Here is a 27,192-nt window from a genome sequence, read left to right on the forward strand (position 1 = left end):
GATCTTAGCAGGCGTAACTAAGATCCACTGGCTGTTCTCGACATTCTGAGGAGTGGGGTAACTTCAGACAATGGGAATAGCATGCGGGGTCCCCCACAAATGAGGTATGTGCAGTACAATATTTTCTGGGAATGGAATTGACTAAGAAAACACTGCTGTTACCCGTATGATGTAAGTACAGCCTTAAATGCAGTAGTAGTGACTGGTATCAGGCTGATAAATGTAAGCACAGTAGAGTTATTTTCTAGGGACTAGAATTTGACTGAGAAAATACTGTTAATACTGAAATAATGCTTAAGCCTTATCTGCAGTGGAAGCGACTGGTAGCAGGCTTAGTGATAATTTTGCATGACATTAAAAGAAGTTTGTGTTTAAAACGTTTACTGGCATGTTATTTGTTTTGTGAGGTACTTTGGTGATAAATCCTTTTGGGCATGATTTTTTTCCACATGGCTAACGTATATTTCTGCATAGAAACCGTTATATCAGGTCTCCCACTGTTGTAAATGAGTGGGAGGGGCCTTTTTTAGCGCCTTGTTGCGCAGTTAAAATTCTAGCACAGTCTTCCTGCTTCTTCCTCCTTGATCCAGGACGTCTCTAGAGAGCTCAGGGGTCTTCAAAATTCGTTTTTGAGGGAGGTAATCAGTCACAGCAGACCTGTGACAGTGTGTTTGACTGTGATAAAAGCGTTAAATCTTAATTTGATATCCGTTTTTTGGGTACTGAGGGGTTAATCATCCTTTTGCTAATGGGTGCAATCCTCTGCTAATTAATACATTTAAAGAATTGTTGACTATAACTGAATTAGTTCTTTGTTATTCAACTGTGTTTTTTAAAAAGCGCTGCAGCGTTTTTTATATTGCTTGTAAACTTATTGAAAGTAATTTCCAAGCTTGCTAGCTTCATTGCTAGTCTGTTTAAACATGTCTGATACAGAGGAATCTGCTTGTTCATTATGTTTAAAAGCCGATGTGGAGCCCAATAGAAATATGTGTACCAATTGTATTGATATTACTTTGAATAAAAGTCAATCTGTACCGATAAAGAAATTATCACCAGACAACGAGGGGGAAGTTATGCCGTCTAACTCTCCTCACGTGTCAGTACCTTCGTCTCCCGCTCGGGAGGTGCGTGAGATTGAGGCGCCAAGTACATCAAGGCCCTTACAAATCACTTTACATGATATGGCTAATGTTATGAAAGAAGTATTATACAATATGCCCGAGTTAAGAGGCAAGCGCGACAGCTCTGGGTTAAGGACAGAGCGTGCCGATGACACGAGAGCCATGTCTGATACTGCGTCACAATTTGCAGAACATGAGGACGGAGAGCTTCATTCTGTGGGTGACTGTTCTGATTCGGGGAGACCGGATTCAGAAATTTTAAATTTAAGCTTGAGAACCTCCGCGTGTTGCTAGGGGAGGTGTTAGCGGCTCTGAATGATTGTGACACGGTGGCAATCCCAGAGAAATTATGTAGGCTGGATAAATACTATGCGGTACCGGTGTGTACTGACGTTTTTCCTATACCAAAGAGGCTTACAGAGATTATTAGCAAGGAGTGGGATAGACCCGGTGTGCCTTTTTCCCCTCCTCCGATATTTAGAAAAATGTTCCCTATAGACGCCACCACACGAGACTTATGGCAGACGGTCCCTAAGGTGGAGGGAGCAGTTTCTACTTTAGCCAAGCGTACCACTATCCCGGTGGAGGATAGCTGTGCTTTCTCAGATCCAATGGATAAAAAATTAGAGGGTTACCTTAAGAAAATGTTTGTTCAACAAGGTTTTATATTACAGCCTCTTGCATGCATTGCGCCTGTCACTGCTGCAGCGGCATTCTGGTTTGAGTCTCTGGAAGAGGCGATTCGCACAGCACCATTGGATGAGTCTTTGAGCAAGATTAGAACCCTTAAGCTGGCTAATGCGTTTGTTTCGGATGCCGTAGTGCATTTAACCAAACTTACGGCTAAGAATTCCGGATTCGCCATACAGGCGCGCAGAGCGCTATGGCTTAAATCCTGGTCAGCAGATGTAACTTCTAAGTCTAAACTACTGAACATTCCTTTCAAAGGGCAGACCTTATTCGGGCCCGGCTTGAAGGAAATTATTGCTGACATTACTGGAGGTAAGGGCCACACCCTTCCTCAGGACAGGGCCAAATCAAAGGCCAAACAGTCTAATTTTCGTGCCTTTCGTAATTTCAAGGCAGGAGCAGCATCAACTTCCTCCGCTCCAAAACAGGAAGGAACTACTGCTCGTTACAGACAGGGTTGGAAAGGCAACCAGTCATGGAACAAGGGCAAGCAGGCCAGAAAGCCTACTTCTGCCCCTAAGACAGCATGAAGACAGGGCCTCCTTTCCGGAGACGGATCTAGTGGGGGGCAGACTTTCTCTCTTCACCCAGGCTTGGGCAAGAGATGTACAGGATCCCTGGACGTTGGAGATTATATCTCAGGGATACCTTCTGGATTTCAAAACTTCTCCTCGACAAGGGAGGTTTCATCTGTCAAGGTTATCAACAAACCTAGTAAAGAAAGAGGCATTTCTACAATGTGTACAAGACCTCTTAGTGATGGGAGTGATCCACCCAGTTCCGCGAACGGAACAGGGGCAAGGGTTTTATTCAAATCTGTTTGTGGTTCCCAAAAAAGAGGGAACCTTCAGACCAATCTTAGACTTAAAAATCTTAAACAAGTTCCTAAGGGTTCCATCGTTTAAGATGGAAACCATTCGGACCATCCTACCCATGATCCAAGAGGGTCAATATATGACCACAGTGGACTTAAAGGATGCCTACCTTCACATACCGATTCACAAAGATCATTATCGGTACCTAAGGTTTGCCTTTCTAGACAGGCATTACCAGTTTGTAGCTCTTCCCTTCGGGTTAGCTACGGCCCAGAGAATTTTTACAAAGGTTCTGGGCTCACTTCTGGCGGTACTAAGACCACGAGGCACAGCGGTGGCTCTGTACCTAGACGACATTCTGATACAAGCGTCAAGTTTTCAAAATGCAAAGTCTCATACAGAGATAGTTCTAGCATTTCTGAGGTCGCATGGGTGGAAAGTGAACGTGGAAAAGAGTTCTCTGTTACCACTCACAAGGGTCCCTTTTCTAGGGACTCTTATAGATTCTGTAGAGATGAAAATTTACCTGACGGAGTCCAGGTTATCAAAGATTCTCAATGCTTGCCGTGTCCTTCACTCCATTCCAAGCCCATCAGTAGCTCAGTGCATGGAAGTAATCGGCTTAATGGTCGCGGCAATGGACATAGTGCCATTTGCGCGCCTACATCTCAGACCGCTGCAACTATGCATGCTAAGTCAATGGAACGGGGATTACTCAGATCTGTCCCCTTTGCTAAATCTGGACCAGGAGACCAGAGATTCTCTTCTCTGGTGGTTGTCACGGGTTCATCTGTCCAAAGGAATGACTTTTCGCAGACCAGATTGGACGATTGTGACAACAGATGCCAGCCTACTAGGCTGGGGAGCAGTCTGGAGCTCCCTGAAGGCTCAGGGATCGTGGACTCAGGAGGAGAAACTCCTCCCGATAAACATTCTAGAATTAAGAGCAATATTCAATGCTCTTCTAGCTTGGCCTCAGTTGGCAACACTGAGGTTCATCAGATTTCAGTCGGACAACATCACGACTGTGGCTTACATCAATCATCAAGGGGGAACCAGGAGTTCCCTAGCGATGTTGGAAGTCTCGAAGATAATTCGCTGGGCAGGGTCTCACTCTTGCCACCTGTCGGCGATCTACATCTCAGGCGTGGAGAACTGGGAGGCGGATTTTCTAAGTCGCCAGACTTTTCATCCGGGGGAGTGGGAACTTCACCCGGAGGTATTTGCTCAACTGATTCGTCGTTGGGGCAAACCGGATCTGGATCTCATGGCATCTCGCCAGAACACCAAGCTTCCTTGTTACGGATCCAGGTCCAGGGACCCGGGAGCGGTGCTGGTAGATGCACTAGCAGCTCCTTGGGTTTTCAACATAGCTTATGTGTTTCCACCTTTTCCGTTGCTACCTCGACTGATTGCCAGGATCAAACAGGAGAGAGCATCGGTGATTCTGATAGCGCCTGCGTGGCCACGCAGGACCTGGTATGCAGACCTAGTGGACATGTCGTCCTGTCCACCATGGTCTCTACCCCTGAGGCAGGACCTTCTAATTCAGGGTCCTTTCAACCATCCAAACCTAATTTCTCTGAGGCTGACTGCTTGGAAATTGAACGCTTGATTCTATCAAAGCGTGGGTTTTCGGATTCGGTTATTGATACATTAATACAGGCTCGGAAACCTGTTACCAGAAAAATTTACCACAAGATATGGCGTAAATATTTATATTGGTGTGAATCCAAGAGTTACTCATGGAGTAAGGTTAGGATTCCTAGGATATTGTCTTTTCTACAAGAGGGTTTAGAAAAGGGCTTATCCGCTAGTTCACTAAAGGGACAGATTTCTGCTCTGTCTATTCTTTTACACAAGCGTCTGGCAGAGAATCCAGACGTCCAGGCTTTTTGTCGGGCTCTGGCTAGGATTAAGCCTGTGTTTAAAGCTGTTAAACTTGGTTCTTAAAGTTCTTCAGGGTGTTCCGTTTGAACCCCTTCATTCCATTGATATTAAGCTTTTATCTTGGAAAGTTCTGTTTTTGATGGCTATTTCCTCGGCTCGAAGAGTCTCTGAGTTATCTGCCTTACATTGTGATTCTCCGTATCTGATCTTTCATTCAGACAAGGTAGTCCTGCGTACTAAACCTGGGTTTTTACCTAAGGTTGTTTCTAACAGGAATATCAATCAAGAGATTGTTGTTCCATCATTATGTCCTAATCCTTCTTCAAAGAAGGAACGTGTTTTGCATAATCTAGACGTGGTCCGTGCCCTGAAGTTCTACTTACAGGCAACTAAAGATTTTCGACAAACTTCTTCTCTGTTTGTCGTTTACTCTGGACAGAGGAGAGGTCAAAAGGCTTCGGCTACCTCTCTCTCTTTTTAGCTTCGTAGCATAATACGCTTAGCCTACGAGACTGCTGGACAGCAGCCTCCTGAAAAAATTACAGCTCATTCCACTAGAGCTGTGGCTTCCACCTGGGCCTTTAAGAATGAGGCCTCTGTTGAACAGATTTGCAAGGCTGCAACTTGGTCTTCACTTCATACTTTTTCCAAATTTTACAAATTTGACACTTTTGCTTCTTCGGAGGCTGTTTTTGGGAGAAAGATTCTACAGGCAGTGTTTCCTTCAGTTTAATGTTCCTGCCTTGTCCCTCCCATCATCCGTGTACTTTAGCTTTGGTATTGGTATCCCATAAGTAATGGATGACCCGTGGACTGAACACACTTAACAAGAGAAAACATAATTTATGCTTACCTGATAAATTTATTTCTCTTGTAGTGTGTCCAGTCCATGGCCCGCCCTGTCTTTTTGAGGCAGGTTCTAAATTTTAAATTATAACTCCAGTCACCACTGCACCCTATAGTTTCTCCTTTCTCGTCTTGTTTCGGTCGAATGACTGGATATGACATGTGAGGGGAGGAGCTATATAGCAGCTCTGCTTGGGTGATCCTCTTGCAACTTCCTGTTGGGAAGGAGAATATATCCCATAAGTAATGGATGACCCGTGGACTGAACACACTACAAGAGAAATAAATTTATCAGGTAAGCATAAATTATGTTTTTTTGCACATAAGCCCCCTCATCATCTCTCAAACATTACCTAACACTGTTCACCCAATCCTAATTTGACACTAAATTTATCCTTTCAGTGCACACTATCCCAAACTCAGAAAAAAGACAGGTCTTGGTTATCAAGCAAGCACAGGAAAACAGAACTATCCCAATATATGTATAATAATAACCTAAATATTCCTGTCATCAGACCCAGCTTAGTATTCTCCATTTCCTTCCTATTATTTGGAGAGTCCACTGCTTCATTCCTTACTGTTGGGAAAGACAACACCTAGCCACCAAGTGGAGGCAAAGACACCCCAGCCAAAGGCTTAAATATCCCTCCCATTTCCTCATTACCCAAGTCATTCTTTGCCTTTCGTCATGTTAGGAGGTGGCGGAGAAGTATCAGAAGATTCAGAGAATTCTGAAAAAGGGTATCTACCCTTCGAGATAGGACTGGAGTTTTAAGTAGTCATGTCAACATCTCAGTGAGAGTATTGATGAAAGTTTGAGTCTGGAGATGCAGGGAAAGTTTTTCTGTAAAACCATCTAGACTACTGCTAACATCTCCTAAGCAATCAGTGTTGACGAGTCTCACTGCCTGTTTTCTCTCACTCAAGCCCATGTCAGGAGCACTGCTTTAAGACTGTCACACTTGAGAGGCTGTGTTCTGTTCCACAGCATGGATCCTGAAGGTAAGATTTTCAATTTTTACACATAAATCACTATAACAGGGTCACAGTGTGGCTCCTTTATTCAATGAAAAAATGTTGTCAGGAGCACCAAAAAGTAAATTGAAAAGACTTGCTTTATTATTTTTGTGAATAAAACAAAACAAAAAGGGTTAACTATCCCCCAGGGTAAGAGTGATAAATAACCTTAGAAACACAGAAAACAAAAAGGCTCCTTTATACCTTGATAGGATCCAGGGTTAATATCCTCTGAAGGGGGTTTAATGAACAGTTGGGGTTAATTCATCAGTGTATTAATTATTTACATGCTGCTTTGTGTGATTTTTTTTTTTTCCTGGGCTGATAGACTGTGTGTTTTTGGCTGAAACAAACAGGTTTCACTTTTATTTTTGAAAGTGTTGCACAGCTCCTATTACTTGCTGTACTTGTAATAACAGGAGAAGTACTGTCTTGCACTCCGGGTGTGGTCTATGTTTTATTTCCTCCATTCCGGCTGAGACTTGAACCTGAGGAGAGCGTTTCCTCTGTTAACTGTCTGGGTCTAGGAGGTGGTGAGTGCAGTTTTCTATAATAAAAAACGTTTTTATTTGTGTCCTCCTGTGGGTATAACCTGAGCTATGGAGGACCCTGGCATGTTAGAAGTTACTCCTTCTGTACTAAATCATACCTGTGTATATTGTGAGGAGGCAGTGGTTTTCCCGCCCACTCAATTATGTTCCACATGCCTTAACACCGTTATAAAGTCTAAGAAGGGAGACAAGCCTGCTAAGGCTCTTAGTCCCTCTGAGCCATCTACCTCTCAGGACTCTGCGTCCCGTGAGATTACTACCCTTGCTACATTATCCTTTCCACATGCAGTTCCCCGTAGCACATCTAATCCACAATACGGAGGGGGCCTTCTTCCTGCCGACTTTGCTGCGCAGTTACAAACGGCGGTATCTGCGGCCCACAGTGCATTACCGTGCTCTAACAAATACATGAGAAAAGTTAAACATAGCTCTTCTGACCCGGAGTCATCTAAATATTTATCAGATTTAGCTATTATGTCCCAGTTATCCGATGATGAGTTAACCTCTGTAGCTTCAGAGGGTAAACTTTTTGGTTCGTAGTCCTTAGCGTCTAAGCCTCCTGCTGCGGAGGAACTGTCCTTTAATAAAAAACGCAAGTGCGCAATTTAAAATCTAAAGGAGGTTCTGTCTAAGTTAGAGATTCCAGAGGCTGCGCTGCCTTAAGAACCTATGATACCTAAATTAGACAGAGTTTACGAAGACAGGAAAGTTCCTTTGACTTTTCCTGTGCCGGTTAAGATGGCGAACATTATTAAGAATGAATGGGAAAGAATGGTTTCTTCCTTTTCCCCCTTGTCTACTTTTAAAAAGTTGTTCCCGATCCTGGACTCTCAACTGGATTTGTGGGGCTCTTTTCCTAAGGTGGATTGTGCTATCTCTATGCTTGCTAAACGTACTACTATACCTCTTGAAGATAGTTCTTTGTTCAGAGAGCCGATGGATAAGAAAATGAAAACCTTTCTGAGAAAGATGTTTCAACATACAGGATTTTTGTTTCAATTGGCGGCTGCAGTTGCCGCAGTTGCCGGAGCAGCTACCAACTGGTGCGACTCTTTGTCAGAACTCATTGAGGTGGAGTCTCCCCTCGAGGATATTAAAGACAGAATTAAATCTCTGGGAATTACTAATTCTTTTATCTGTGATGGGAACATTCAAATTATTTGCCTAAATGCAAAGGTCTCTGGCTTTGCATCCGTAGCCCGCCGTGCACTCTGGTTAAAGTCTTGGTCTGCGGATATGACTTCTAAGTCCAGACTCCTTTCTCTTTCCTTCAAGGGAAAGATTTTATTTGGTCCAGGCCTGGACTCCATTATTTCTACTGTTACCGGAGGCAAGGGTGCCTTCCTACCGCAAGATAAGAAGAATAAGTCTAATGGACGAGAATCTTCTAATTTTCATTCTGACAAATACCAATGACAACAATCCTCCTCCAAGCCAGAGCAACCCAAGAGTACTTGAAGCCGACTCAGTCCTGAAATAAATCCAAGCAGAATAAGATGCCCGCCGAAAACAAATCGGCATGAAGGGGTGGCCCCCAATCCGGGATCGGATCATGTAGGGGGCAGACTGTCTCTTTTTTAGGATGCCTGGTTAAAGGACTTACAGGATCCGTGGGTCCTGGAGGTGGCATCTCAGGGATACAAGGTAGGCTTCAAATCTCATCTGCTAAGGGGCAGATTCCTTCTCTCGAATCTCTCTACCAGACCAGAAAAGAGGGATGCCTTTCTAGGGTGGGTTCGGGATCTATCCTCCTCAGGAGTTGTTGTCCTGGTGCCTATCAAAGAAAGAGGTTTGGGGTTTTATTCAAACCTTTTTGTGGTCCCAAAGAAGGAGGGAACTTTCCGCCCAATTCTGGACCTAAAGTGCTTAAACAAATTTCTCAGTGTCCCATCCTTCAAGATGGAGATGATAAGGTTCATCTTTCCTTTAATTCAGGAAGGCCAGTTTATGACCACTATAGATCTGAAGGACGCTTACCTTTATGTTCCAATCCACAGGGTATACTTTCAGTTCCTGAGGTTTGCATTCCTGGACCAGCACCTCCAGTTCATTGCCCCTCGGTTTGGCCTAGCTACTGCTCCAAGAATCTTTACATAGGTTCCGGGGGCTCTTCTAGCAGTTGCCAGAACTCAGGGTATTGCAGTAGCCCCATACTTGGGACAATATTCTGCTGCAAGCACCATCCTTTCATCTTGCGGAAGATTTCTCGGAGTCCCTTCTCAGTCGTCTTCGATCACATGAATGGAAGATAAACTTGGAAAAGAGTTCTCATATTCCAAGTACCAGGGTGGAATTCCTGGGTACTATAATAGACTCAATATTCATGAGGATATGTCTAACAGACCAGAGACGTTGCAAGCTTACTTCGGCATGTCTTGCCCTCCGGACCTCCTTGAGTCCCTCTGTGGCTCAGTGTATGGAGGTGATTGGTCTCATGGTGTCCTGCATTGACATCATTCCTTTTTTTTGGTTCTGTCCCAGACCTTTACAACTCTGCATGCTGAGGCAGTGGAACGGTGAACATTCAGATCTGTCTCAACAGATTGTATTAGACAGCCGGTCGAGAGAATCACTCTCTTGGTGGCTCTATTCAGATCATCTGTCCCGGGGGACATGCTTCTTAAGACCATCCTGGAAGATTGTCGCTACGGACGCAAGCCTATCCGGATGGGGAGCTGTTTGTGGTGCCAGGAGGGCACAGGGGGAGTCCTCCCTCCCTATCAATATTTTAGAACTACAGGCAATCTTCAAGGACTTGAAGGCTTGGCCACTTCTGGGTTCGTCCCAGTTTATCAGATTACAATCAGACAATATAACCTCGGTGGCTTACATCAACTATCAGGGGGGAACGAGAAGTTTCTTGGCAGTGAAGGAAGTATCTCAGATTCTGGAGTGGGCGGAGGCCCACAGCTGTTTGCTGTCAGCGATCCACATTCCGGCGTGGACAACGTGGAGGCAGATTATCTCGGCAGACAATCCTTCCATCCAGGGGAATTGCCTCTCCATCCTGAGGTGTTTGCAGAGATATGCAGAAAGTGGGGGACGCCAGAGATAGATCTCATGGCGTCCTGTCTCAATGCCAAGCTACCCAGGTACGGGTCGAGGGATCCCCAAGTGGATCTAATAGATGCACTTGCAGTGCCCTGGAGGTTCAAACTCATATGTCTTTTTCCTCCATTACATCTTCTTCCTCAGGTGGTAGCCCTCATCAAGCAGGAGCGGGTATCAGTAATCCTGATTGCTCCATCGTGGCCGCGAAGCACGTGGTTCGCGGATCTAGTGCGGATGTCCATCTCCTCCATGGAAGTTACCTTGTCGCAGAAACCTGCTGATACAAGGTCCATTTGTTCATCAAAATCTATATTCTCTTTGGCTGACTGAGTGGTGATTAAACTCTTAGTCTTAGCAAAGAGAGGTTTCTCTGAGATTCTCATTGATACTCTTATTCAAGCTCGTAAACCAGTTACTCAGCGTATCTACCACAAGGTGTGAAAAGTGGGGTTTTTCCTGGCACAGAGTTAAGGTTGCCAAGATCTTATCTTTTTTCCAGGATGGGCTGGAGAAGGGCCTTTCTGCTAGTTCCCTGAAGGGACAGAGTTCAGCCCTGTCGGCTTTAGTGCACAAGAGACTGGCTGAGCTTCCAGAAGTGCAGTCGTTTGTTAAGGCTCTGATTAGGATCAGACCTGTGTTTAGATCTGGGGCTCCTCCTTGGAGCCTAAATCTTGTTCTTCAGGTTTTGCAAAAGTTTCCGTTTGAGCCTCTGCATTCCGTTGACATTAAATTGTTATCTTGTAAGGTTCTCTTTTTATTGGCTATTGCCTCTGCGTGCAGAGTTTCTGAGATATTTGTTTTGCAATGTGAGCCTCCTTATCTGATTTTTCATGCAGCTAAGGCAGTTTTACGTACTAAATTAGGTTTTATTCCTATGGTTGTGTCAGATCACAACATCAATCAGGAGATTGTGGTTCCTTCCTTGTGTCCTAATCCTTCTTCATTGAAGGAACGCTTACTTCACAATTAGGATGTGGTTTGTGCCTTAAAGTTCTATCTTCAGGCTACTAAGGAGTTTAGACAATCTTCCTCTTTGTTGTCTATTAGGGTAAGCATAAGGGGCAGAAGGCTACTTTGACTTCCCTATCTTTTTGGTTAAGGAGTGTCATCCGGTTAGCTTACGAGATAGCGGCACATCGTCCCCCTGAGAGGATAACAGCTCATTCCACTAGAGCAGTGGCTTCCTCTTGGGCCTTTAGGAATGAGGCCTCTTTGGATCAGATTTGTAAGGCGGGGCCTTACAAGTTTGATGTTTTTGCTTCGGCTGAAGCAGCTTTCGGGAGAAAGGTTTTGCAGGCTGTGGTGCCCTCAGAATAGGGTCCGCCTCTTCCTTTTTGTTCCCTCCCGTTCTTTATTCAATGTCCTCTGGAGCTTGTTATTTATTCAATGTCCTCTGGAGCTTGGGTATAGTTTTCAAACAGTAAGGAATGAAGCCGTGGACTCTCCCTATCTTAGGAAGGAAAACATTATTTATGCTTACCAGATAAATTCCTTTCCTTCGGGATAGGGAGAGTCCACGGCCCCTGTCCGTTTTTTCTTGTCTATGGGCGGTCCCCTATTATTTTTTATTCTTCTGGCATCATTTATACCCTAATGTTTCTCATACTTTTCCTTGTTACCTCGGCAGAATGACTGGGGTAATAAAGTCGGAGGGATATTTAAGCCTTTGGCTGGGGTGTCTTTGCCTCCTCCTGGTGGCCAGGTGTTGTATTTCCAAACAGTAAGGAATGAAGCCTTGGGCTCTCCCTATCCGTAAGGAAAGGAATTTATCTGGTAAGCATAAATTATGTTTTTGAAGTTTTAAAAGAACTATATGAAAATATTTACATCCGCATTTTCAATTTTCTAAATACTGTCAGGCAGTATTAAATATAAATATATAACATTAGTTTTTGAAACAAACAATACATCTTGTTTCAAAAATACAGAATATGTCAGTCCATGTATTTTATGCACAAAATTACACTTATATAAAGGTTATCTAAAGGAGGGTGGATGTTGTGCTTTTTTAAATGAAGGGACCTCGTGCCCTTCTAGGTATCGGGTAAATGCCATAGGAGTTGCTTTCACCTGAATACTATACGGCTCTGTACGGTATACTGTTACTTCCACTTATGCACGTAACTTGAGCAAACACAAACAGCAGTCTTTCTTTCTACATATTTTTTGTCTTAACCACATATTTGTATTTTCTTCTTTTTTGATAATTCTTAAAGGGACAGTCTACACCAGAACATGTATTGTTTTAAAATATAGATAATCCCTTTATTACCCATTCCCTAGTTTTGCATAACCAACACAGTTATATTAATACACTTTTTACCTCTGTGACTATCTTGTATTTAAAGGATTACTTTCTGTTATAATTTTTAAGCTAAACAACCAACATATTAAAGTTAATAAACATTAATTAAAACCTACTGACCGAGGGGGCGGAGCTAACTGCCGTGCAGAGTGGACGTTTCAGGCTAGAGCTCCTCTCAACTTATTAGTTTAAAACAAAATTAAAGCCTATTCTGCCCTAAAAATGAATACTATTTGACTAGCCTTAGGTGTCCTGTCCTATACCCTTGACAGGCACCCTGCTTTGGGGCATTGGCGGTACTTTCTACACCTTTGGGCAGTGACCGGAGCTGATCCATCTACCTGCCCTCAATACATCTATCCATCTGCGATTGCCGACTGTGCCGGAGGGTCGGGGCTCCGCTCCGGCACTTGCGACACTGACCTGGACCTGTCGTATTGTATTGGTGAGAGCCGGGCAGCCAGCGGTGTGAAGCGCAGTCAGTGGTGAGCAGGACGGGGTGCCGGGACCGACGTGCCCTGGTAAAGAAGCAGCGAGCCACATTTGGCCTTTCAGGTGTGACCCGATCCGACCAGCAGAAGGAGACTGGTAATCATTGCGGACGGGGCGCAGCCTTGGATCCCCGCTCAGCCCGGCGGTTTCATTGGAGAAGAAAGCGGCGGGAATAGCCGCCATCTTGCCGCCACTTCGTCGCCCTGGCCTTGCTTTCTAAAGCCAAGCAGCAAAGCGGGAAGGACACAGGAACCTGAGCAGGGCTGCTGCCCAGACCACCCCTTCTAATCTCGGGAGGAGACACTGGAGAGGAGCTTGCCTATAAAATAGGCCTTGCCGGAGCAGCCATCTGCCGAGACCTCAGCAGGGACCGGGTGAGTTACAGCCCTAGCCACGCAACTTTTTTACTGTACATGGGATTCCCTTACTTGAGACTTTACAGTGCCTAACTGAGAGGGGACAATTAACACTTGAAACTACTACTCTGTTACCCTAGTCAGGGTGTCACACTGGGGGCTGGGAGAGGAGAAACCTGAGGAGGCCTCTATTGCGCACCACTAGGCCCTCTAGACCCTCAACTTAATCAGGATCTGCCTTGAGTTTCCCCTGGCAGTTTGGGTGTCACTAACACTTTAGATGGCGCAACACAACATCTCATAAGCATTTAGTGCCAAGTCGCATGGATTAAGTCAGTGCTAGGTAAGGGGTATAGATTTAGCCCTATCCCCTTGGTGTCAGCTCAAGGGGCATACATCTTCTAACTTGCCAGGGGGCTATACTGTGTCACAGATCTGCAACCACCCTCCTGTGCTCCCGCAGACCCCCCTATCCATAACCCCCCTGTATATCTTACAGAACTGCTACTGCTTTAGGAGGCTGACTCATTTGGTTCACCCTTCCTGTTATGTTATCTGTCACTCTCCTGGCATTTCCCTTTTGCTGCACTATCTAGGCCACAAGCTGAGTCTCAGACCCACTCTGCTGCGTTCCTAACTCCCCTTGGGGAGAGAGTCTCCTACATAGGAGGGTAGCCACAACAGAACTGGACCTCTAGATCCTCTGCCTGTAAGCTGCTGTCGCTGACACCTTGTATCCCTGCTTAAGGGACAGTTTAAGCATTTGTGTCCTTGGCAAGCACAAGCAACCGTCCACACTTACTAACTCTCACTAGACTGTATAAACCTGCCATCCCAGTAAATAACAGTTTAAGGGCACTGATATACTTACACCTACATGTTGCAGGCACCTGAATTACCACTCTCCTGCCATCTTCTTCCAGGACATTCATAAGCTCCTCATGAGGCTTACCTACCACACGGCAGCCCAGGTTACAGGTTACTGCCGACTGTATACATAAAGTGTACTGATCTGGAACTGTGATTGTTTGTGCTGCTGCGCCAGCTTATGATTCTCTGTGGCCCTAGCACAGAGTGGAGTGTTCTAATTTACTTAAGTGCTTTGCCATAATATAACCTGTACGTCTTCTTTTCAGGACAAGGGGACCCACACTGCTCAGACCCTAGCCTCTCCTGTCTGTTGACTGCACATAGGTTGTTTGCGGGGTAGGGGAGGGGTCAAACTCAGCCTCTTGCCCAGTGAGTGGATCGACAGGAGACACAGACTCTGGTAGTGTATGCTTGCTAACCCATTTAAGTGTTCACCATTTTTGCTCTTGCTAAACCTTCCCCTTCGGACTCTCCCTTTCCGGCCTGCTCACGTAGGCTGGTCACCTCCTCTTTCCCTTTTCCCTTCCAATAGGTCGTACCCCCTTTTCCCTGGGTCCGAGGGGGAATACCTCGTCTAGGCTTAACTAAGGTTTTTCATTATAAATCAAAGGTAAATAACAGTAGGCTCCACTGGGCCCCTGTTTCTGTGTGGTTGGTGTCTTGAGCTAATTGCTCAGAGTTGCGGAGCAGTGTTCTGCTCCTAGGCACCGCCATGTGGAGATAGAGGTCATAAGTGGACGTCCGGCCCCACTCAGTCATGTAATACTAATTTGCAAGTGTATTTTCCTTTTCCCAATTTGTCAACCTGAAGGGCTTACCTGTTCAGAATAGGATACTCTTTCCGGATTTGAAAATGCCCAACAACACCAAGAGACACTCGAAAACACCAGGCCAGGGGCAGAAAACGGTCCGAGACCACTTCACGCAACCAAATAAACACCGTAATGAAGATCCTCTTGAGGATCAGAGTGACTCTGAATTCCTTGGGGATGGATCTCAACCCGACCTTACACCTCAGGTCCGATCACAACACCTGATCACAGAAGATACCCTCAAAAAAATGTTAGCAAACCAAACCATTTCCATAACAAAGGAAATTCAGCGCAATCATGCTGAACTCCGCAAGGACATCTCTGAGATTGGGGACAGAGTGGACTCCCTGGAAAGAAAACAGGACGACCTTGCTACCGACCATACCAACCTGTTGGCATACTCCGAATCTCTGGCAGACCAGATCAGCCAACTGGAATTTAAACTAGCTGATGTGGAGGATAGGTCTCGCAGAAACAACGTAAGATTCAGAGGAATTCCGGAAGACATTCAACCTGCGGAACTTCAAACTTTCCTGAAAGACATATTTAGGGACCTGCTGGGCCCAACAGACGGATTCAACGATACCATGGAAAGAGCTCATAGAGCCTTACGGCCTAGAACTGTCTCACAGGAGAAACAGAGAGACGTCATAGTCTGTTTTCATAGCTTTCCATTCAAAGACAAGCTCATGCAGGCGGCCTTCAGGAAACCGCAGATCTCAGAGAAGTTCAAAGACATACAGCTGCTACCCGACCTATCTGCACACTCTACAACATCGTAGATACTTCCAGCCGGTCACACAGATCCTCCGCAGGGAGAACATCAAATACAGATGGGGTTACCCTACTAAATTAATAATCACAAAGGACAATAAGTCATTTACGGTGGCCTCTCTGGCTCAGGGTACTGCCCTCCTGGGTCAGTGGGGCCTTATGGCAGTGGACCCCAGGGGACCCCCCGCGACCCAATCTAAGCTGAGAGTATCGGCTCCCGAGTGGTCGGTGAAAGAACAAGAACCGAAGAGACTTAAAACACTGCAGCCTCCAGACCCTATCCAATTGGAGACTCGGCCCTCATGATAAGTGGCACTTGTTGCTTGCCACACCTCAGGAACCTGACAGGCTACAGAATGCCCACTTTTGCCTACCAGCTGAGTTTTGCAGTTGGGCAGAGAAACTGAGACGATTTGGCCTTACACATGCCCCCCCTAAGGTCCCTTCGGCCATACCCTATGGATTCATGTATGTTAGGCTTATGTGTTTAGAAATTTAATTATGATCACTGTTCTATCTTTACAGATCTACAGGCCCACCATACTTCACAGGCCTGATACGACTAAATATGTTTACCTCTGCCTTTAATACCCTATACCCTATGAGGTTACGGAATGGGGTAGGTACTGTGTTGGCAAGTGTAGCTACTAATTGTATGGGACCGCGTTCCACCACTTCATGACAGACCTAGGTGTTTTCTACTTCCTTTACAGCTAAACGCAATATACCCGGCATTCGTATTTACTATGCCTGGGGTCACACGGATGTGACGTGGTGGAACGCCCTCCCCCTCCCCCCCCTACTCTTGGGGGTTACACCAATGTAATAATGAGTGGGGCCTACATTGACTTAAATATGCACCTATATAATCATATGTGTCTCCATTCTATCCTATATACTATGGTTATGTGTTTTGACCTTATTGCATTTACTGTTCCTTGTCAGGTTTCCATGTTCAAATTGATGTTTTTGTTTAGGTTATGCCCTTAACGGGCGCATAGGTTGATACTCACTCACTTGCACTTTTGTTTACCTTCTCATAGCTTATTTATATAGATATTGGAGTGGGGCTGGTCTTTCCAGCTCCCCTCGTCACACATTCGCTCTTAGCTCCTCCCCCCACTGGTTAACCCACACCAGGGTTCCAACTAGGTGGACTATTTCCACCTGTGCTGTCAGTACATTTCCTTTTCACGTGCTAACCACTTCCCCTAATCCCCAGCCCTCCCACACCTCCCACAGAGAAGGGGATCTAGGTTTCCCAAATATTTCCCCTGCCCATTTACTTTCCTGGACAGGAGGTAGAGAATGTCCCGTTTACGACTATGCACACATAACTCCAGAGGCTTAAATTCTCCCTACAAGAGGAGCTTACTCTCCCGTATGCTACGTCACCACAATCCTGACGTAGTGTTTCTACAAGAAACACACTGGTTGTTAGCCTCCCCCACCAGATTCCACTCTCGATCGTACACGACCATTGAGTGTTCCTCATTTACAAAGAAAGCTAGAGGGACCTCTGTCATGATTCACAGGAGGATTGCTTATGAGGAAATCCAGGTACTTAGAGACCCCCAGGCCAGATTCACAATTGTAGTATGTAAGCTAGACCACGTCACGCACACCCTTGTCTCGATTTACTTACCCAACTCCTATCAGCCTGCTTGTCTCAGGAAAATTTTGAGGTTGATTGACCAACATAAACAAGGTAGAGTCATAATAGCAGGGGACTACAACATGGTTTGGGACACTGACCTTGACTGTAGGACGCTAAACCCAAATAGGCCCTCTTCCCAACTGACCCTTCTCTCTACACGATTCAAAGCAATCATGTCTGAGTTTGGATATTACGATATCTGGCGTTCTTTACACACCACGGATAGAGACTTCACTCATTTCTCCCAGGTCCACAAAACCTATTCTAGGTTGGATCATATTTTTTGCTCGGCCGGGACTCTGGATTCAGTGCTCCAATCCAATATCCCTCTATGCCCATGGTCTGACCATGACCCGGTGCTTGTGGACTTACAACTCAGTGACCCTTGTCCCCACAAAAGCAGATGGTCTCTCCCACGTAATATACTGGCGGACATCCCTTTTAGGGAGGAGTTACGAAGAGATCTTATAGATCTCATCCAACTCAACGGCCAGACCGCCGATGACACACTCTGGGGAGCCATTAAGGCGGTAACCAGAGGCTATATCATCCGTAAGCAAGCCCGCCTTAAGAAATTAGCTGGACTCTCCCTAGCCCAAGCCCACTGTAGACTAAGACTACTGGAATCTGCTAACAGAACCAAAGTCACGGAAGCATTGTCTTCTCAGATCTCAGCGGTGCGCTCGCATATTAACCATCTAGAATTGCGACGTACCCAAGAGAATCTCACAAGGCTTAAACAGATGTTCTATTATAAGGGCAACAGGGCAGATACACTGTTGGCGAATAAACTACGCCAGCGGAACAGTTCGTCCCACATACACCAAATCTTCTACAACAACCAGACTCACAAGCTCCCCTCGCAGATAGGGGACTGCTTCTCAGACTACTACTCTAAGCTCTACGATCTTGAGGGTACTGAGATCAAGGCCCCCGCCTCCACTCAACAGATCAGAGAATTTCTCGATTCCTTAAACCTACCCTCCCTATCGACGGAACAACAGGAGTCCCTGACTAATCCGTTCACTCAGCTGGAAGTTAAACGGGTCATCCAGCGACTCAAATCTCTTAAGGCCCCTGGCCCTGACGGATTTCCCGCACAGTTCTACAAAACCTACTGCCAAGAACTAGTGCCGCTACTCCTTAGGTTTTTTAACAGTGCCAGGCAAGGAGGAATCTTTAAAAGGGAATTTTTGGAGGCTGAGATCATTATGATCCCGAAACCAAATAAAGACCCCTCTCTCTGCCCCAACTATAGGCCTATTTCGCTTATAAATGTGGACATAAAAATCTATTCCAAGCTTATTGCGAATCGAATTTGCAAACTTCTGCCTGCCCTGGTCAACCCAGATCAAGTGGGGTTTATACACAACCGGGAGGGCCCGGATAACACCAGGCGCCTCATTAATATAGTTTGTGAATCAACAAGAATGAACAAGCCTTTTTCGGTTATCTCTTTAGATGCCGAAAAGGCCTTCGATAGGGTTAGATGGAGTTACCTTTGGGAGACCCTTGACGTCCTCAAATTCCCCTCTGATATTCGCCTAGCTATCCATGCCCTATATTCCAACCCTACAGCTACGGTTAGGGGAATGGGGTTCCATTCAACTCCATTCCCCATCCGTAACGGCACGAGGCAGGGCTGCCCTCTCTCCCCACTTCTGTTCGCCCTGGCAATAGAGCCACTTGCAGAAACTATACGCATTAACAAAGACTTGATGGGTATTACACTCTCGGGCTCTAAGCATAACATTGCCTTATTTGCTGACGACGTGACGGTGTTCTCAGCAGACCCTCTTCATACCATCCCTAAACTTCTGGATATACTTGAGGCCTTTGGCTCTCTTTCCTTTTACAAACTTAACGTCCCCAAAACAGAAATTTACTGGTGGGGTTTCCCCCAAAAATACATCTCGGCCCTCCAGAGGCAATTCGACTTTAAATGGTCTAGTAAAAATATCACACACCTTGGAGTTAAAATATCAAACGACCTGAAACAGATGGTCAAAGATAACTTCTCACCCTTGCTGGCAGATCTGCGAGCGTTAAAGAATACCTGGGATCACAAGAGCATCTCTTGGATGGGCCGTATAGCCTCTCTCAAGATGTCATTCCTCCCACGGCTCACCTATCTATTTAGGTGCCTACCAATTAGAGTACCCTCCCACTTACTGTTGCAATTCCAAAGCGAATGCACCAAATTCATTTGGCAGAATAAAACCCCGAGGATAGCCCATAAAACACTCCAGTTCCCGGTTCACTTGGGGGGTTTGGCCTCCCCATCCATAATTAAGTATTATGAGGGAGCCATGCTCACGCATATCTCCCAGTGGGGAGTTTTGCAATCTCAAGACAGGTGGAGGGATATCGAACAAGCTTCACTGCCCTTTGATATCTATCTAAAAGATTTAATCTGGACCCCGGTCCACAGTCGTAGAACCTTGAACATCCACAACCTTGTAATCGTAGAGTGTTTGGCGGTTTGGGATAAGATCCGGCATCGCAAGTTGATCGTGCCGCATCCCTCCCCAATTACCTCTATCCCTGGCCTATATACGGGCCTCCCAGATACACACCCCAACACATGGGCTAGAATGGGGGTGACACAAGTTTCGGATCTCTGGTCTGCGGCCAGTGGAGATGGCTATCTCAGGTTGTCTAGGGACAGCCTTGGTAAAGATGTCCCACCTTACCTCCACTTCGAGCTTACTAGGATTAAGAGTTTCCTATCTAGTTGGGGCTTTTCCCCCTCCGCTTCGCGCCCGCTTACTCCATGGGAATCTACTTGGAAGGGTGGACGTAGACTCTACAAACCTCTGTCGAGACATTACTGTCTGCTAGAGGGCACGGCGCCCCCGGACCTGGCCCCGCATTTGAACAAGTGGGACACTATCCTCCACACTAGAATCTCGACTAGTGCCTGGCAAGGATCTCTTACCCTGACCAAAAAATCTTTGCATTGTGTGACAATGTTTGAAACGCACTATAAAGTCATCTCCCAATGGTACCTGGTTCCAGTGCGATTAGCCAAGATGTTCCCGACGTCCTCCCCACAATGCTGGAGGGAATGTGGGGCCCAGGGGAGCATGCTCTACATCTGGTGGGACTGCCCCAGGTTGTCTCACTTGTGGAGCCTGTGTTTCTGCACTCTATCTGCTCTCAAGATACAGCTGCCCAAAAGCCCTGCCACAGCACTTCTACATTTAAACTTACACGCCCTCCCCAAACAACAACAGATCTTTTGTGTCTACCTTCTGACTTCAGTCAAAACCTGTATTGCTAGATGCTGGAAGAAAACTTCCCCCCCCTGGCTGGTCTGATATCCTTAGGAACATGGCCTTCTTGCAGGCCATGGAAAGGGATATATTCTATAGTCTGGACAAAAGTGACCTGTTTGAGATGGTCTGGGCCGACTGGACGGAAATACACGACACCACATGGCTCCCCCAGGTCAGGGTATAGTAACGCACATATTTCCCACCTTAGACAAATTCCGATAGGTACCTTTCAATCCCTCCCTCCCTCCCCACCCACAAGGATGAATCCCTCCCCTCCACCCCCCCCCCCTCCTTCCCCATTTTGATAATTTCTCATGTAATGTACTGACTTCTATCTCATATACTTCAATGACTCAGTTGTATCCTTTCTAATGGTTTTTTCCTTTTTGTTTGTTTGTATTTCATTCTAGTACTCTATGGTATGCTTTGTACTATAATGTGCAGGGGATCTGCGAATCCCCAGACAGTGTTATACTTGTTAAAACAAATAAAAACTTTTGAACAAAAAAAAACCCAAAAAAAAAAAAACCTACTGACCTATATTTTCTCCAAAACAAAGTTTCATAACGTTCTAAAAGTTATATCTTTTATTCGCCGATGATGTCACATTATCCTGCCCACTATTTTCAGCACTGCATGTTCAAAATACTTAAACCAATAACTTTGTGTTTAAAGCGCCATTTTGAAACCTAGGTATTGTAAACGGTTTGGTACAGAGCAAAGGATACCCACGGAGTGGGTTTGGAAAACAATTAAATTTGCAGAAAAGATTTCTGATATACGGTAGAGATATGTTAATGAAATGCTATTGATAAAAAGCGTATTTGGGGTAGTTAGTTAGTAACAGGCATAGAAAATATTTACTTACAGTGGCCCTTTAAGCCTCTGCAAACTGCCCCTTAATTCAGTTCCTTTGACAGACATGCATTTTAGCCAATCAGTGCTTGCTTCTAATAACTCTACGTGCGTGAGCACAGTGTTATCTATATGAAACATATAAACTAACACCCTCTAGTGGTGAAAAACTGTCAAAATGCCCTGAGATAAGAGGCGGCCTTCAAGGGCTTAGAAATTAGCATATGAACCTCCTACATGTACCACAAGTTGAGAAGCTAGGAGATGGAGCATACAATTTTAAACAACTTTCCAATTTACTTCTATTTTCAATTTTTTTTCATTTTCTTGTTATTCTTTGTTGAAAAGCAGGGGCCTAAGCGCAGGAGTGTGCACGTGTCGGAAACACAATATGTCAGCAATTTTGCAACAATGTTATACATTAGCAAGAGCACTAGATGCTAGCACTCATGTATTGCTTCAGGCATGTGCACGCTACCTATATAGAAATCGCTTCAACAGAGAATAACATGAGAACAACACAAATAAAACTAAATTGGAAACTTTTTTTAAAATTGTATTCTCTATCTGAATCCTGAAAGAAAAAAACTGTGTTTCATGTCCCTTTAAACTAAGACAAAGAGAGACATATTGGATATACACTTTAGAAAGCTCACAGCTAACGGTTTGAACATAGATTTAGATGTGTGACCAATAAAAAAAATATCTCTCTATCAGGTACTAGTATTTCCACTATGTATCATTGGGTAATAAATGTATCTTTTTGTTAGAGTATGCAAATTTGGATGCAATTTGTAACTACTAAAACATTTTTTAACTTTTGAATATTAATTACAATTATAGCATTATATTTCCTCTCCCTTTTAATGATGTATATTATAAATTACTTTGATTGTCATTGTAAGATTAAATGCTAATTAATTAAGCTCTGAGGAAAAGAGAAAATGTATACATTAAGTTCTTTAACAAGAATAACATGCTGTGATGCAATAGCAAACCTATTGCAGAATTCTTTGAACAAATAGAAATAGGTCACTATGACATTCAGATTGTTCAGTATAAACATTAACACACTATATATTTTTTCTTTTAATCTGTTTAGCTCTTATGTTAGATTTGACATCATTCGTAGGATCCTTACCAAAGTTTTTGGAATTGATGTTGTCATGGTGATGGTAATCACAGACATCGATGATAAAATTATCAAGAGAGCCAATGAGGTAAAGCATTATTTATTGCTTATAATGTTTGTCAGTGTGTTATTATTATCCAACACAGTTACAGTCATCATGTGGGTGATAAAAACCACTTAAGTATGTGATTTGTTGTTCATTAGAGGTTTAACAAATAAGAACTAGTATTTTTTTTTATTTCCTTTACTAATAGGAGATGCAATGCAACACCATGTACGTTTAGAAAATGAGCCATGGGTGTCCAGCCAATAATGCATGAGACCCGATGGTTTAACATTTTCATTTGAAATAAAAGCAGAAGACTTCTAGCAGTGTAACAGAAATTATTGTAATGATACAGAGTGGTACCTCCATATGAGAACTTAAAGGGACACTGAACCCATAATGTTTTCTTTAATGATTCAGATAGAGCATGACATTTTAAGCAACTTTCTAATTTACTCCTATTATCAACTTTTCTTTGTTCTCTTCCTAACTTTATTTTAAAAGCAGGAATGTAAATCTTAGCAGCCAGCCCATTTTAGGTTCAGCACCATGGATAGCGCTTGCTTATTGGAGGCTTAACCCAGGTTCTCAACCAAAAATGGGCCGGCTCTTATGCATCACATTACTGCTTTTTAAATAAAGATAGCAAGAGAACGAAGAAAATTGATAGTAGGAGTAAATTAGAAAGTTGCTTAAACAATATGGTAGAAAGAAAACTCATAGCACATTTGTAAATAAGGGATTTCCAAGGTATTTTTAAGATTAGACAAGGTGTCACTTTTGAACGTGCTTACGTATAAAAGTATATGTGTGTTTTTTTTTTAATATTTATATATATATATATATATATATATATATATATATATATATAGTGTGTATGTGTATATATGTGTGTATGTGTGTATGTATATATATATATATATATATATATATATATATATATATATAGTGTGTATGTGTATATATGTGTGTATGTGTGTATGTGTATATATATATATATATATATATATATATATATATAGTGTGTATGTGTATATATGTGTGTATGTGTGTATATATATATATATATATATATATATATATAGTGTGTATGTGTATATATGTGTGTATGTGTATATATATATATATATATATATATATATATATATATATATATAGTGTGTATGTGTATATATGTGTGTATGTGTATGTATATATATATATATATATATATATATAGTGTGTATGTGTATATATGTGTGTATGTGTATGTGTATATGTATATATATATATATATATATATATATATATATAGTGTGTATGTGTATATATGTGTGTATGTATATATATATATATAAAATCTCAATAGATCTAGCTCTAGTGAATAGACAATATTTGAATACTGATTATCTTGTTGCAGAAATAGTCAGGCAAACCAACAACAAATAACCAATGAATAATAAAATACAGACGTGATATTGCTGAATGACAGTAAGGACACAATGCTAAAATGCAGAACATATATTTATTATATTTCACCTGTGCCCAGAATGTATCTGCTGGTAAATCTCTTGGTCCCAAGACTGCTGTGAGATTTCTCTGTTTCCGCACAGCCAGTAGGGATGAAATAAATGTATTAATGTGCCTTTCTCACATGTATCCTTCATCACAATGATGTCTTCAAATAGAAAACCCAGAGTTTTACACTATTAAATCATTTTACATTATATAAATCTGCCTGCACTCATAAGTAGATATTGCCGACAAACTGCATTTACCAGTAAACTTCATCTAACTGATATCTGATGTAATCAATCTTGTGGAGGTAGAATGTTTGAATGCTTCACAATAAAACTATGTCTATAACATACATGGCCGGGGCAAACTAATGCACAGAGCTTTATACCCTTAAATATACTATAACATAACCTCTAGCAATATGGTGACATAATTGGCATTTCAAGGGATATCAATTAGATGTTTTCATGATAAACACTATGCTACTATAGTTAGAAAGAATTTGAGGAAATAGACAAACTATATAAACATTTAATCCACCATGAGTTTGAAATTAAAGAATGTTGCACTGTTTATTAAGAGGACATATACATTTTTATATATGTTTGTATTCCAGACAAGTACATTCCCATGGACATGTGTTAATGCTAAATCAATGCAGTGCGTTGATGTCATCTGTGGAGACCTTGTTTCATATTGTACCAGCAATGGCCAAGTTCTTATCACATGGGGTGTTAGATATTTATTTTAGAAGCCTAAGAAGGGCAAATGACTCAAACAACTTTTTTTCCTGATGATGTCCGTGTAAGGGCTGCATACAAATGTATGGATATGAAACACACAAATGATGCATTTCCTAAAAATGAACCAGGAACCCAGCAGCATCCATAGAGTGCTGCTAATGGGTAGATGTGAAAACCTTAAGAATATATAAATCCATGCAGTTCTGACCTTGATTGTCCACCCATAGGAAGACATTTTCTTTTAAGGGAGTGCAAATCTATCGCTATCAATATTTCCACTCAACAGTGTGTTAAAAACCTGGATTACTGACTGCTAACAAAAATTCTACCTATTGGTTATAATATTTAAATGTTTTAAATACATATTTGAAATATGAATTTAATATATGTAATATGATGATGTAAATAGCTTTATTTCTTCTGTTATGTGTGATCAGTCCACGGGTCATCATTACTTCTGGGATATAACTCCTCCCCAACAGGAAATGCAAGAGGATTCACCCAGCAGAGCTGCATATAGCTCCTCCCCTCTACGTCAGTCCCAGTCATTCTCTTGCACCCAACGACTAGATAGGATGTGTGAGAGGACTATGGTGATTATACTTAGTTTTTATGACTTCAATCAAAAGTTTGTTATTTTAAAATAGCACCGGAGCGTGTTATTACTTCTCTGGCAGAGTTTGAGGAAGAATCTGACAGAGATTTTTTACTATGATTTTAACCGGAGTCGTTAAGATCATATTGCTGTTCTCGACCATCTGAGGGAGGTAAAGGCTTCAGATCAGGGGACAGCGGGCAGATGAATCTGCATTGAGGTATGTGGCAGTTTTTATTTTCTGAATGGAATTGATGAGAAAAGCCTGCCATACCGTTAAAATGACATGTATGTATACACTTCAGTATTCTGGGGATGGTATTTCACCGGAACTACTGTGTTAAAGGTCACTAATCCTTTTAATAACTATTCTCATGTTAAACGTTTTTGCTGGAATGTAGAATCGTTTACATTGCTGAGGTACTGTGTGAATAAATATTTGGGCATTATTTTCCACTTGGCAGTTTTTTGCTTTAATTGTGACAGTTTCGTTTCTCTTCACTGCTGTGTGGGAGAGGGAGGGGCCGTTTTTGGCGCTCTTTGCTACGCATCAAAAAATTCCAGTCAGCTACTTTTATATTTCCTGCATGATCCGGTTCATCTCTGACAGATCTCAGGGGTCTTCAAACTTCTTTGAAGGGAGGTAAATTCTCTCAGCAGAGCTGTGAGAATTCTTATAGTGACTGTGTATAAAAAACGTTGTTTTGTTTTCTTATGTACAAATTTAATTAGTGTTGTTTTTTACTAATGGGAACAAACCTTTGCTAAAAGTTGTGTTGTTTTAAAGTTTGATGCAATAACTGTTTTTTCAGTTCATTATTTCAACTGTCATTTAATCGTTAGTACCTCTTTGAGGCACAGTGCGTTTTTTTGCTAAAAAAGATTATAACCAAGTTGTAAGTTTTTTTGCTAGTGTGTTAAACATGTCTGACTCAGAGGAAGATATCTGTGTCATTTGTTCCAATGCCAAGGTGGAGCCCAATAGAAATTTATGTACTAACTGTATTGATGCTACTTTAAATAAAAGTCAATCTGTACAATGTGAACAAATTTCACCAAACAGCGAGGGGAGAGTTATGCCGACTAACTCGCCTCACGCGACAGTACCTGCATCTCCCGCCCGGGAGGTGCGTGATATTTTGGCGCCTAGTACATCTGGGCGGCCATTACAGATAACATTACAAGATATGGCTACTGTTATGACTGAAGTTTTGTCTAAATTACCTGAACTAAGAGGCAAGCGTGATCACTCTGGGGTGAGAACAGAGTGCGCTGACAATGCTAGGGCCATGTCTGATACTGCGTCACAGCTCGCAGAGCATGAGGACGGAGAGCTTCATTCTGTGGGTGACGGTTCTGATCCAAACAGATTGGACTCAGATATTTCAAATTTTAAATTTAAATTGGAGAACCTCCGTGTACTACTAGGGGAGGTCTTAGCAGCTCTCAACGATTGTAACACTGTTGCAATACCAGAGAAACTGTGTAGGTTGGATAAATACTTTGCGGTACCGGCGAGTACTGACGTTTTTCCTATACCTAAGAGACTAACTGAAATTGTTACTAAGGAGTGGGATAGACCCGGTGTGCCGTTCTCACCCCCTCCAATATTTAGAAAGATGTTTCCAATAGACGCCACCACTCGGGACTTATGGCAAACGGTCCCCAAGGTGGAGGGAGCAGTTTCTACTTTAGCTAAGCGTACCACTATCCCGGTGGAGGATAGCTGTGCTTTCTCAAATCCAATGGATAAAAAATTAGAGGGTTACCTTAAGAAAATGTTTGTTCAACAAGGT

General features: G+C 43.2%; 1 protein-coding gene across 1 annotated transcript in view; it reads left to right on the forward strand.

The window, feature by feature from the left end:
* The window catches only part of CARS2 (cysteinyl-tRNA synthetase 2, mitochondrial), a gene marked incomplete in the record, with an annotated part of 379,651 nt that overhangs the window by 44,519 nt on the left and 307,940 nt on the right, over positions 1 to 27,192 (forward strand). Inside the window, 1 exon segment of the mRNA XM_053707781.1 lies at positions 22,486 to 22,603. Within this exon segment, the coding sequence (XP_053563756.1) occupies positions 22,486 to 22,603 (118 nt within the window).

Source organism: Bombina bombina, chromosome 3 (assembly GCF_027579735.1).
Source record: "Bombina bombina isolate aBomBom1 chromosome 3, aBomBom1.pri, whole genome shotgun sequence".
Lineage (NCBI taxonomy): Eukaryota > Metazoa > Chordata > Amphibia > Anura > Bombinatoridae > Bombina > Bombina bombina.